Below are 12,219 nucleotides of genomic sequence, written 5' to 3' on the forward strand. Positions count from 1 at the left end.
CTGCTCTGACCCTGGGATTTTACAGGTAAGAATACTGGAGTGGGTTACCATTTCCTCCTCCAGGGGATCTTCCCGACCCAAGGATCGAACCTGTGACTGCTGCGTCTCCTGCATTGGCAGGTGGATTCTTTACCACTGAGCCATCTGGGGTTCTGCCCTGTAAATAATCCCAGTTTGCAAAACGTTTTTCCCCTCTGTCATATCACGTCCCTCCACAACCCCTGGGAGGTAACTTGACACCACATTCAATCAAAGATGACAAACTCAAGCCCAGAGCAGAGCCATTAGGCCAAGGTCACCCCGGAAAACAACAAACGTAGATGTCACCCGGTGCCTTTCAGCCCTTTCTGATCGCTCAGTCACCTCTCACTTGGAAGGGTCACCTGAGTTCTGCTTCAGGACACCTCCTCTGCAAACTGTAAAGTGCTGGATCTGAGGGCTGGTGAAGGAGAAACTGCTTCATAATAAAACTCCAAGGCGCTGTGGGCAGTGACACCAGAGTGTATCATGTGAACATAGGTGTGGTGTTGGAACCAGTACAGCTTGCGTTGGGGGGGAGGGAGAGGGTGGCAATGACAAACAGGAAGATTCCCCAAGCCTATGAAATCAGAATGCCAAGTGAAAGCCTTTTATCCTGCAACGCCAATTCAGAGCCTGTTCAACCCCGTACAAACAAGTTAACGCTTTTTTTTTTTACAGATACTACTGACCATCATTTTCCTATAATCCTCTATGAGAATCTGATTATTCCCATCAGCCTGCTGCAGGACTGAAATTCCACCATTAGAATGTCAATCTTAGAATGAGGGCATCTTCCTAGGTTAGGAGGCAAGGAACTCACTCTCAACCAATCACACCCTAGAGGGGCATTGCCCACTAGAGCCTTTCCTGGCCAGCTCATGGCCAGTAGGACTGGAAGGATCACAGAGCATGGGAAGAGGGCAGAGGCACCCAGGGAGGCCAGGCCTGGAGACAGACCTAGTCCTGCGAGTTGCTATCATTATCCCCATTGTAGAGAGGAGGAAGACTGCGGCACAGGAGGTAACAGGACCACACTGCCCCATAGTAGAGGAGCCAGAAGCCAAGCCAGGAAGTGTGTTTGACCATCAGAGCCTGCACTTTGAACCCTTGTGCTACAGTTAGGCAGTTTCACCTGGGGACAATACTAGGTTCAAATGCCAACTGCCCTGTCCTTTCTGGCTGTGGGACCTTGGGCAAGCTATTTTTTCATTTAGAAAGTAGGAGTAATAGTGCCTACCTTATGGGGTTCCCTAAATGAGTTAATACTAATCACATGTTTAAAATAGAGCCCTGAAAGCAGGTACCATTCATAACTAATGGCCAGGTGGGCCCATGACCTTGAAGAGTCTGAAATTCTTCAGGATTCTAAAATGCCAGCCTATGGGATCCTGGAATCCCCCAGTGGCATTCTGATGCTTTTGGGCTGCAGTATTTACCTGCTTCCCCTGGCTGGATGGTGCAGGCTGCCTGTCCGCCCAGCTCAGCCCCACACAGGGAAATGAGGTGATGTCAAAGCCTGGGCTGGGGCCCAGCCCCTGGAACCTCCCCTTCCCTCCCTCGTGTCTCCCTCACTCGGATTCCCACACGCTCCAGAGGGCCCAGAGGGAAGGTGGGGGCATGCGGCCACCTGCGTGTAACTCCTCCAGCCTGGAGCACGGGGTGTGCCCGGTGGCTGGGCTGGGCCTGCAGGGAGCCTGCCTCCCTCTCAGCTTAAGTCCTGATCGGCAGCGATCCCGGAGTGTCACTCCTCAGGTGTGAGTGCGTGTGTAGGTAGCTGGCTGCCTTCCTGGCCCCCTCTGCAGGTGGCTCACAGGCCAGGCAGCCATGACTGATGAGAAGGCCTTCCGCATCGGCTTCATCATGCTGGGGCTCTTTCTGCTGGCCCTTGGCACGTTCCTCATGAGCCACGACCGGCCCCAGGTCTACGGCACCTTCTACGCCATGGGAGGCATCATGGTGATCGGGGGCGTCATCTGGAGCATGTGCCAATGCTACCCCAAGGTAGGTGGGAACAGTGGCAACAGTGGGAACAGGTGGGCTGGGGGCCAGGGCCCAGGAGGGTCTGGGGCTGTGCCTCTATTCCAGGCATCAGTCCCCCATCCTTCAATCATCTTGTCATCCTCTCCCCTTTACCGTTTCTTATCTCCACTCTCCTGAGCATCCATCCATCCATCCATCCATCCATCCCTTAGCATAAAGATTAATCAGAAGTCCCCTGAATCTGGAGCCCTGAACTAGGTACCGTGCGGGAGACACTAGGTACCACGTCTAGGTACCCAGGAGAACTAGGTATCATGGGGGAGACACAATCCAGGTTCTTGAAACCAGAGTTCTTGAGGGCTTGCTGCCTGCCAGGCACACCTGTATCCCTGGTGAAGTTCAGCATCCATCCTGAGCCTTTTGGTACCTTTGAAGTTCTATTTTATAGTGGAGAAGCCTGAGGCTCAGAAAGTGAGGTTCCTTCAGCTCCTGGGTATCAGAGTTGGGATCAGAGCTCAGATGTGTGGTGTCTAAAGCATAACCTTCCTCGGGAGGATGGTCCCTGTGTCCCAGAGCTGCTGAGAGTTCTGAGTGAGTCAGCTGGAACCTCCTGGCTTGGGCACTGCTCTATCTTTGGGGTTTTAATGTTCTTCTAATGAGTGACTTAGTGATGGGAAGAGCACTGGTTTGAGAGTCTTGAGTTCTTCTAGTTCTAGCTCTGTTCCAAAGTCTCCATGTGACCTTTGTCTTTCTGAGCCTCAGTTTCTTTTATCTGCAAAATGAGGCTCCTATTTCTCCCAGCCTCATGGTTTTTATGGAGAACAGAGAAGAGATGAACAGTTTTGTGAACTGTAGAGTATAATATTTAGGTGAAAGGCTGTCACCCTTACTGTTATTGATCCTCCTAACAAACGTGTGGAATGGGCATATCAAGCGTAATCTTTTGGCGCCCAGAGAGGTTGAGTGGCTTTTCCAAGGTCACGCAGCAGCTGGTGAGCTAGATCCAGGGAGACAAGGAAAGAAGCACGGATTCTAACTTGCACTCTGCCTCTGATTACCTGGGAGACTTTGGTTAAGCTCCTTCCCTCTCTGAGTCTCAGTTCCCACATTTATAGAATGTGTGAGTCAGGAAGAGGGGGTGGGAAAGAGGGTTTATCTTAAGGACCCCGCTGGTCCTGCCACCTGGGGCTCCAGTCCCCGGGCAGCCACCACCTCCCCCTTCCTCCCAACCCCTCCCCCCGCAGCCCCCTCCTCACCTCTCGCCTGGGTGGCTATGCTGGAGTTTGAAGGAGGGAGGAGGCTGCTGGGGCCTGGGTTAGGCTCTCCTAGCCCTGCTTCCTCCGTGGGCAGCCCCTGGCTGTCAGAGCATTTATTCAGTGCTGGGGCAGTCCAGGCTGGTTTGTAGTCATTTTCTGAGCAGTTTACAGTCAACTCGACTCTGTGCAATGCCCTGAGCAGAGGTCACCGGGAGAAGAAGGCCTTGGGGCTGAGCCGCCCACGTCACCACCACCTTCATCACCATCCTCCCAATGAGGAGCCTGGGCCTTGGGCAAGGCAATGGCTGTGGGGGAGGGTGGGGGAGGGTCCTTCTTGCCCTGGCCTCCTTCACAGAGCTGGCTGTGGGCGGGGAAGGGGAGGGGGGCAGAGTGGCCGTGGGGATGAGGGAGAGAGATCGGGGACAGGGAATATTCTCGGGTATTAATGAGTAACTGTTGACGGATTCACGTGCTCCTGTGCTGCAGAGGCTGCATGGTGGGGTAGAAAGAGCACGGCTTTCAGTGTCCGCCAGGCCCAGGCTCAGATCTCTCCTCCCTGTGCCCCACTCCTGTGACCCTCGCAGAAGAATCCCCCTCCTCCCCGAGACTTACATGGCCGGGTGGGAGGAACCAATACGGTCTTGTATGTGGGGACCTGGCATCATGCCTGGCCCGGAGCCGATTCGAAGGCAGCCGTCTCAGGATCAGTGTTGTGGCTTTGAGCGGGTCTTTGTATGTATGTGCAGGTATGCGAGCACAGAAGTGGATGTGTGTTTCAGGGACGCAGGCTGTTAGGGCGGCACACTAAGGGAGAGAAGGCAAGTGTGTCGTAAACCAGGGAGGTGTGCTAGACGAGGGTCCCCTCTCCCGCATCATCTCACTGGAGCCTGGGCCACTGGAGCTCTCAGCAAATACTGATGCCCGTCTTCCCTGCTAGACCCTCTCCTGCCTCAGAGCCTGACAAATGGGAATTTTCTGGATTGAAAGAAATATAAGGGAATAGAATTAGACAATTATGATACGGGGGTAAAGTAAAGTAAGTAAGTAAAGTTGCTCAGTCATGTCCCACTCTTTGCAACACCATGAACTATGTAGTCCATGGAATTCTCCAAGCCAAAATGCTGGCGTGGGTAGCCTTTCCCTTCTCCAGGGGATCTTCTCAACCCTGGGACTGAACCCAGGTCTCCCGCATTGCAGGCGGGTTCTTTACCAGCAGAGCCACAAGGGAAGCCCAATATGGGGGTAAGGGGTAGCCAGTACCAGTGTGAATTAAGCTGTCCGTCTTTAGGGGACTGAGGGTCTCATGGAGGAGACAATTTTCTGCCTGCTGGGGAGGGAATGGGTTTCACAGAGAAGATGATTTGGGGTTTGTAGGTAAAGTAGAAGTTCACCAGGCAGAAAAGATGAGGAAAGACATTTCAGGCAGAAGGAATAGGGTTAACAAAGACATGATAAGAAGAAAGGCAAGTGGGTCGACATGGTGACTGGAGGGTGTGGGGAGCAAGGGAAGGTGGAGAGGGAGTGGGGCTTGGGCTCGCGGGGCCTGGATGCCATGCTGAGGAATTTGGACTTACGTTGTAGTTGATGGGACAAGAAGGGGACACGAGCAGCTTTGCAGTTCAGCAAAGTTATCAGGCTGACATCTGGGAGGAGGAAGTTTCAAGAGCAACTGGCCAGTGGTGGGGGGACTCCTTCTCTGGTCCAGGTGAGAGACGATCATCTCCTAGATTAAGGCAGAGCTTGAACCCAAGGCTGTAGAAGCAGAGAAGACATTTCCAGTTCATCAAACATACAGTACCTGCTGTGGCTAGGTGTGGCCCCGGTACTTCCAGCTTGCTTACCTTCTTGAATTTCTGAAGTAGACTTGCTCAGATTTAGTGGTCAGCAGGGTTTTGGGCTTGAGAGGAGGAGGAATTGGGACAAATCTAGCTGGTGGGACAGTCAAGGATGCTGTGCTTGTTAGCTGAGATGGGGCAAGGGGAAGGATTAGCTGGGAAAGCTGGACCTCTTTGGCTTCTGCTTCTACCCCCAAGTTCCCCACTCCCTACTCCCCACTACTGCCTGCTCTGCTGGAGCCCAGGACCAGACCCCCGATTGGCAACTGATGGACTGACCTCTCCATGGGCCTCCCTCCATCATCCCTCCATTCCCCCTCTCTGGGAACTGCCCAGAACTCTGCCCAAACACAGATCTGTCCATGTACTCTTCAGCTGAGAACTCCTCCAGGGCTCCCTCTGCTCATGGATAAAGGCTGAATTCCTTAGCCTGATGCTTTGCTGTCTTCATGGTCTGATCTCCCCTTCCCAGCTTTAACTCTGCTTGTCTCCCTCTCTTAAAAGATTTTGTGTTGTAAGATGCTCAGGACTTTCCTTCTCCTCCAGGCTTTCACGGTGGCAATGGCAATGATGCTCTAGGGTGATAACGCTACTGTTGATGAAGGTGCTGGTGCTGATGGTGATGAAACGATTATGATGTTGGTGGAGATAATGGTGGTGACTACGATGATGAAGAAGAGGATGACTGGGGGAAGGGGAAGCTTCTAGGAAATACAGAACCATCTGGCAAGTGCAGGACATACTTAGTGGCTGTGGAAAATACCCAGGGCCCTCCCTCATTTCCAGACATTTGGGGGGAAGCTTACTACTCACAGGGGTTCCAAGAACCCCTCCAGCTATCATTCCCTTCTCCCCATCAGGATCGGGCTTTGATGGTGCAGACAAGTGACTTTCACTCACTGTACTCTGTGGGAAGGGAGAAAGGAGGTTGCTGCCTATGAACCTGGTGTAACACTGTAAAGTGAAGTGAAAGTGTTAGTTGCTCAGTTGTGTCCAACTCTTTGTGACCCCACGGACTGTAGCACACCAGGCTCCTCTGGGGCTCCTCTGTCCATGGGATTCTCCAGGCAAGAATACTGGAGTGGGTAACCATTCCCTTCTCACCAGGGCATCTTCCTCACCTGGGATCGAACCCAGGTCTCCCCCATTGCAGGCAGATTCTTTACCCTCTAAGCCACCAGGGAAGCCCAAGGGTCTTATAAAATATTTGTTGAGGAAATTTTCAGTTGAGGAGGACAAGACTCAGACAAGGCAGATAATTCCATCTTCAATAGCGTCAAACTATGATTTATGGAGCAGCTACTACGTGCCAGACACTGTGCTGAGGGACCCCTTATGTATTGTCTCATGGAATCCTCACAGCCAGGAGACAGGCAATACTAATCCTGCTTTTTTAAACTGTGAAATATACATAACCTAAAATTTACCATCTGAAACATTTTAAAGTGACTTTTCAGTGTTGATTACATTCACATTGTTATGGAACCGATTTCCAGAATGCTTTTCATCTTGTAAAACTGAAACTCTATACCCAGTTAGCGATAACTCCCCATCCCCCCTGCTCCTATCTGTGGCAACCACCATTCTCCCTTCTGTCTCTGTGAATTTGACTATTCTAGATACTTCATTGGAGAAGGCGATGGCACCCCACTCCAGTACTCTTGCCTGGAAAATCCTATGGATGAAGGAGCCTGGTGGGCTGCAGTCCACGGGGTCGCTACCAGTCTGACACGACTGAGCGACTTCACTTTCACTTTTCACTTTCATGCATTGGAGAAGGAAATGGCAACCCACTCCAGCATTCTGCCTGGAGAATATGGACGGAGAAGCCTGGAGGGTTGCTGTCTTTGGGGTCGCACAGAGTCGGACACGACTGAAGCAACTTAGCAGCAGCAGCAGCAGCAGCAGCAGCAGCAGCAGCAGCAGATACTTCATGAAAGTGGAATCCTGTGGAATTTGTTTCATGACTGGCTTATTTCCTCAAGGTTCATCCATGTTGTAGCACATGTCAGAACTTCATTTTTTTCTTTTAAAGGCTGAATAATCTTCCTTTGTGTGTATACATCACATTTTGTTTATCTAGTCCTCCATCAATGGGTACTTAGGGTGCTTCCACCTTTTGGCCATTGTGAACAGCGCTGCAAATATCTCTTCGAGGCGAACCCCATTTTACAGAGGATCACAGACAGGCTCTGGGAGGAGTGATGACCTGCTCAAGGAAGGCTGCTCACCCAGCCTCTCAGACCCCAAAGGCAGGGTGCCTTCTGCCCCATCCCACTGCCTCCTTTGTGACCTGCCTCCCCTCCACTGCCCCGTGCCCACCTGTGGTGTGGCACCTGCAGAAACCTCGAGATCCTGGAGAGTTCAGGGGTTGGGGCTGGGCACCACCCCGGCCGCCCCCTTCTCTGTCCTCTGTCGCAGCCTCTGTTGGTGCCAGGAAACACCTGACAATGACCTGCTTCTCACCCATTCACCAGATACGGATGGAGGGCCTGCCCCATGTCAGGCAGGACAAGATATGACCTCCCCCAGGGAAGGGGAGCCTGTCTCATTCACTCACTGCTGCCCCCTACTGCCTAGAAGAGGGCCTGGCACACAGCTGATGCTCCAGGAGTGTTTGCTGGGTGAATGAAGGGCCAGTGGGAGAAGGAGCCCAGAGATCCAGATAGCCAACAGTGCTAGGCCCTCCTGTCAAACAGGGTGCGCTCCCTCGTGAGGTCTCTGTCCCAGGGTATCTGGAGAGGTTAGGCCCCTGCTCTGGGGGAGCAGCAAGTATGAATGTGTGCGGGCAGCTACAGAGAAGCCTTCTCCCCTTTGCCCTGCAGATCACCTTCGTACCTGCTGACTCTGACTTCCAAGGTGTCCTATCCACCAAGGAGAAGACACTGGGCCTTCTGGAGAGTGGGCTTGCTGCTGAGATGAAGAGGTGGGTGCTGAGCCCTCTGGGTGGAGCGGAGGGAGGGGAGGGTTAGTGACCCTCAGGCCAGTCTCCCCCTGCTGAGGAGAGTGATGGGGTGGGGCATGAGCAGAGGGGCAGTGTCTCCCCTCTGCTGCAGGCTCTGGCTTTACCTTCTTACTTACCGAGAACAGACTCTCAGAAATCATAGATTGTTTTGGCCTCTCAATTCTATGAGGTGGCCATTATTGTTCCCATTTTACAGATGAGGAAACTGAGGCTTGGGGATTTTTGTCCTGCCTTACAGTGAATTAGTGGCAGCCAGATAGGTGCGACCCTAAATCCCACACAATGGTGATGACTACTATGCTAGCAAACAAGAGGCATAATGATGGCCAAGGCACAGCCCTGGGGCCCTGCCACTTTTTGGCTGAGTGACTTTGGGAACTTGACCTGCCTCTCTTGGCCCCATCTTTGAAATACAGATATGGTGTATTTCAAATACAGCTTCAGTGGAGGGGCTAAATGAGATAATAATTGTCTCTTGGCATCTGTGGGGAACTGGCTCCAGATCCCCCTCAGACATCAAAATCTGCAGATGCTCAAGTCCCTTATATAAAATGGCATAATATTTGTTTATAATGTAAGACATTCTCCCATATACTTTAAATCATCTCTAGATTACTTCTAATACATAGCATGTAAATGCTATGTCAATACTTGTAAATATAATGAAAGTGAAAGTGAAAGTCTCTCAGTCCTGTCTGACTCTGCGACCCCATGGACTATACAGTCCTTGGAATTCTCTAGGATTGTATAATATAATGTAAATGCTATGTAAATAGTTGCTGGTGTGTGACAAATTCAAGTTTTGCTATTTGGGGCTTTCTAGAATTTTTTTCCTGAATATCTTCAAACCACAGTTAGTCTAATCCACGAATGTGGAACCTGTGATATGGATGGCAGACTTTATAAGCCAAGCACTAAGAACAGAGCCTGGACCATAGCAGGCCCTCTATAAGCCTTTGCGATCATTGTAGGAAGCGCTTCCAAAAGCACCAGAGACCAACTCAGGCATTTTGCACCCATGACCTCTTTTGGTCTTCATAGGAATCTATGAAAGGGGTGGTGGTGTTGGGCCCTTTATACAGATGTGGAAACTGAGGCTCAAGAAGTGCAATCACAAGGCCAAACCTTACAGAGAGTCAATACCAGACCATACCTGCCTTCATCCTTGGAAGTGCCAAGTGCTGTCTTGCCGAAACACGGCAGCCCTGGAGGGGTGACCTGACTTGGTCCTCCCTCCCCACCCCTGAAGCCGTGATGATTGTGCTCAGAAGTCCAGGCTGCAGATCCAGGATCTGTGGCCAGGGCTCTGGGATTTGCTCTGTTTTGCTTGGAGAAGGAGGTGGTGTTGGTATTTTCTGTCCCTGGCACCCAGGTGACCAAGCGTCCCAGCGGATGGAGGCAGATAGACCCTTGGTGGGTATTGGGACCAGCCTCAGGACTGGTCACACGGAGAGAGCTGCTGGAATAGAGCTGGGGCTCAGGTCGCCCTGAGCCTGGGCTCCTCCCTGTCACTCCCCAGCCCTGGATCGTAGAGCAGTGGAGAAGGCGGTGCTTGAGCCCCAGCCCCTTCCCTGGGTCTGCGTCACCCAGGCAAGCCAGCCAGTGTCTGTGCCTCAGCCTCCCCCAGCAGCTCCCAGAGTTCCGGCAAGGACTCGATGAGCTAACCCATAGAGCCCGGCCCGCAAGGACCACTCAGTCACTGGGCCCTTGCTGCTGTGTCCTCATCTGAAAAATGGGAACGACCACTCGGCTTCAAGGGGTTGTTCAGAATAAACAGCATAAAGCCTTCAGGCCACAGTCTGGAACCCAGCAAACTCCCAGTTAATCCAAACTGACCTTCATTTGGTAGTTGCAGCCTTGGGGTTCACTTTGGAGACACGGGGAGAAAGGAACGCTGGCCTGAGTATCTGAGCTCTGCCACTCAGCTTACCTTGCTGGGCCTCAGTCTCCTCACCCATGAATTGGGTATAGTAATCGCTCCCAGAGGCTTCTTGGAGATCAGGGGAGACCCGCTGCTCAGAACAGGTGGGCCAGGGGACAACACAGAGCGAATCTTTGCCTACCTGCCTATTCTCTCTCCTGCTGTCTCCTGCACCCCCATTCAGCCCCCAGCCCCCCTACGTCAGGCTGTGGGAGGCAGCTGCCTACGACCAGAGCCTGCCTGACTTCAGCCACATCCAGATGAAGGTCATGAGCTACAGTGAGGACCCCCGCCCCCTCCTGGCCCCGGAACCCGGACAGCGGCAGCCAGGAGCCAGCGATGGAGGAGAAAGTGGCCCTCGTGATCCTCAGGGCTGGCTGGAAGCCGCCGTGGTCATCCACAGGGGCTCGGACCAGGATGAGGGAGAAAGAGACCCAAGTCAGGGCAGACACAGGTGAGTGTGCAGAGCAGAGGGGTTCTGGGGTGAAGGAGGAGGCGTGTGGGCCACTGAGGATGATGGGGACCCTGGGCAGGAGAGAGGCTGGGGACACCCTGAGGAGACACGTGGGTCTGGGCTTAGTCACCTGGGCCTGGTTCAAACCCCAGCTCCTCTTCTGTGTAACCTTCAAATGCCCCTCACCTTGCCAAGCCTCAGTTTCCTCACATGGGGATAATCACTCCTATCTCAGAGTGGTTTGAACTCTCACCATGAGGAGCCAGGCGGGGAGCCAGAGGACCTGAGTTCAAATCCAGGCTCTGCTGCTGACGTGCTCTTGGCCTCGGGCAGGTCACTCCATCCCCTCCCCAACCCCCCACCCTGTCCCCAGCCATTCATGAACGGGAACATGAATATTCCTCATTCAAGCCTGTAGTCACTCACCCACCAGCATCCCTGGGCGCCTACTCCCTGCCAGGCCTTGACAGCCCCACCCTGAGGAAGCCCCTTGTCCAGCAGGGGGAAGACGAAGGAATGGAAGGCGACGCCCAGTGTGACAGGGGCAGTAGGCCCAGAGGAGTCCCTGAGTGGTTGGAGAGGCAGAGGAGTGACCTGGTTTGGATAACGTAATGATGGTCCATTTCTTGAGCACCTACTATGTGCCAGGCCTCATGCAAAGTGCTTTGCACTCATTATTTGCTATAAACCTCAGGGAGCGAATGCTGGTATTTCTCTCATTTCACAGGGGAGGAAACTCAGGCCCAGACAGGTGAACTCATCTACCCCAGGCCTTGCAGCTCATGACTGGGGTTCAGACCCAGGCAGTCTGACTCAGGGCTACCCTCACCCTCTCTGCCTTTACCCCTACAGCCCCCCGACCTGTCCCCAGAGTCCTGCACCCTTGGCCTCCTTCCAAGATGACCTGGACGTGGACTCCAGTGAGGGGAGCAGCCCCAGCCCATCTCCACCTGAGGAAGCGGAACCTCAGCCCCCGCCTCCAGAGTCCTGGACCTGCAGGTGCCAGCGGGACCGCTTCCACGACTTTGCCCTGATTGATGCCCCCATGACGGAGGATGTGCCTCCAGAGAAGCAGCGACGGGAGGCAGCCACGCCTAGCTCCCAGCAGAGGTCCCCAAGGACAAAAGAGGAAGAAGAGGCTTCAGACACAGGCACAGAGGGGCCGGCACAGGAAGAGGAAGACCTGTACTATGGGCTCCCCGACAGCCCCGGGGATCCCCTCCCAGACAAGGAACTGGGCTTTGAACCTGAGGCCCAGGGCTGACATGGAACTGCTCCTGGGGTTTCAACCTGGCTCCAGCACCAATCTCCGTGTGACCTCACAGGGCTTCCATTTCACTAACTACAAAATGGGGTTTGATTTTGCAGACTCTCAGTGGGCCGAGAGCACTTTGAGAATCACACAGAGAGATGATTACATTACTGGGCCATTGCTGTTTCAATTAATACTTTTTTTGTGGAGCTTTGAAGGTAATAGGATTTGTTGAGAAGATTCGCAGCAGCCAGGGCCCTCAAGTGCCTTTATAGCCTCACCTCAAACCTAGCCTCTGACCAGGAACCCTCCTTGGTGCTGCCCCTGGGTCCCTCATCCCCTGTGAAAGGCCCTCAGGGTTCTCACTCCTGATGAGTCTTTTGGTCCACTTGATGGATGGTGAAATGGGTCTTCATTCAGAGCTGACATCTGGTCCTACATCCTTCCTGTAGCTTCTGTTGTTCTGGGATCCAAAACCTCCCATGAGTGACCTCTGCTGACCTTCCGACTTTCTCCTGGTCAGCCCACCCCACAC

The 12,219-nt window shown here is 53.2% G+C and overlaps 1 protein-coding gene across 1 annotated transcript; it reads left to right on the forward strand.

Annotated features, from left to right (window-relative positions):
* BSND (barttin CLCNK type accessory beta subunit) lies at positions 1,625-11,893 on the forward strand. Its single transcript, XM_013962801.2, has 4 exons — positions 1,625-2,022; positions 7,918-8,018; positions 10,163-10,432; positions 11,285-11,893. Exons 1-4 carry the CDS (start codon positions 1,846-1,848, stop codon positions 11,694-11,696), a joined length of 960 nt encoding a protein of 319 aa, XP_013818255.2. The 5' UTR covers positions 1,625-1,845; the 3' UTR covers positions 11,697-11,893.

This window comes from Capra hircus, chromosome 3 (genome assembly GCF_001704415.2).
Source record: "Capra hircus breed San Clemente chromosome 3, ASM170441v1, whole genome shotgun sequence".
In the NCBI taxonomy this organism is placed as follows: domain Eukaryota; kingdom Metazoa; phylum Chordata; class Mammalia; order Artiodactyla; family Bovidae; genus Capra; species Capra hircus.

Excerpts from the sequence above, each read along its gene's own strand:
- BSND (XM_013962801.2), top strand. The coding sequence starts at position 1,846 with ATGACTGATGAGAAGGCCTTCCGCATCGGCTTCATCATGCTGGGGCTC. Across the intron at positions 2,023-7,917 it reads TGTGCCAATGCTACCCCAAG|ATCACCTTCGTACCTGCTGA; the intron begins GTAGGTGGGAAC and ends TTTGCCCTGCAG. Across the intron at positions 8,019-10,162 it reads CTTGCTGCTGAGATGAAGAG|CCCCCAGCCCCCCTACGTCA; the intron begins GTGGGTGCTGAG and ends ACCCCCATTCAG.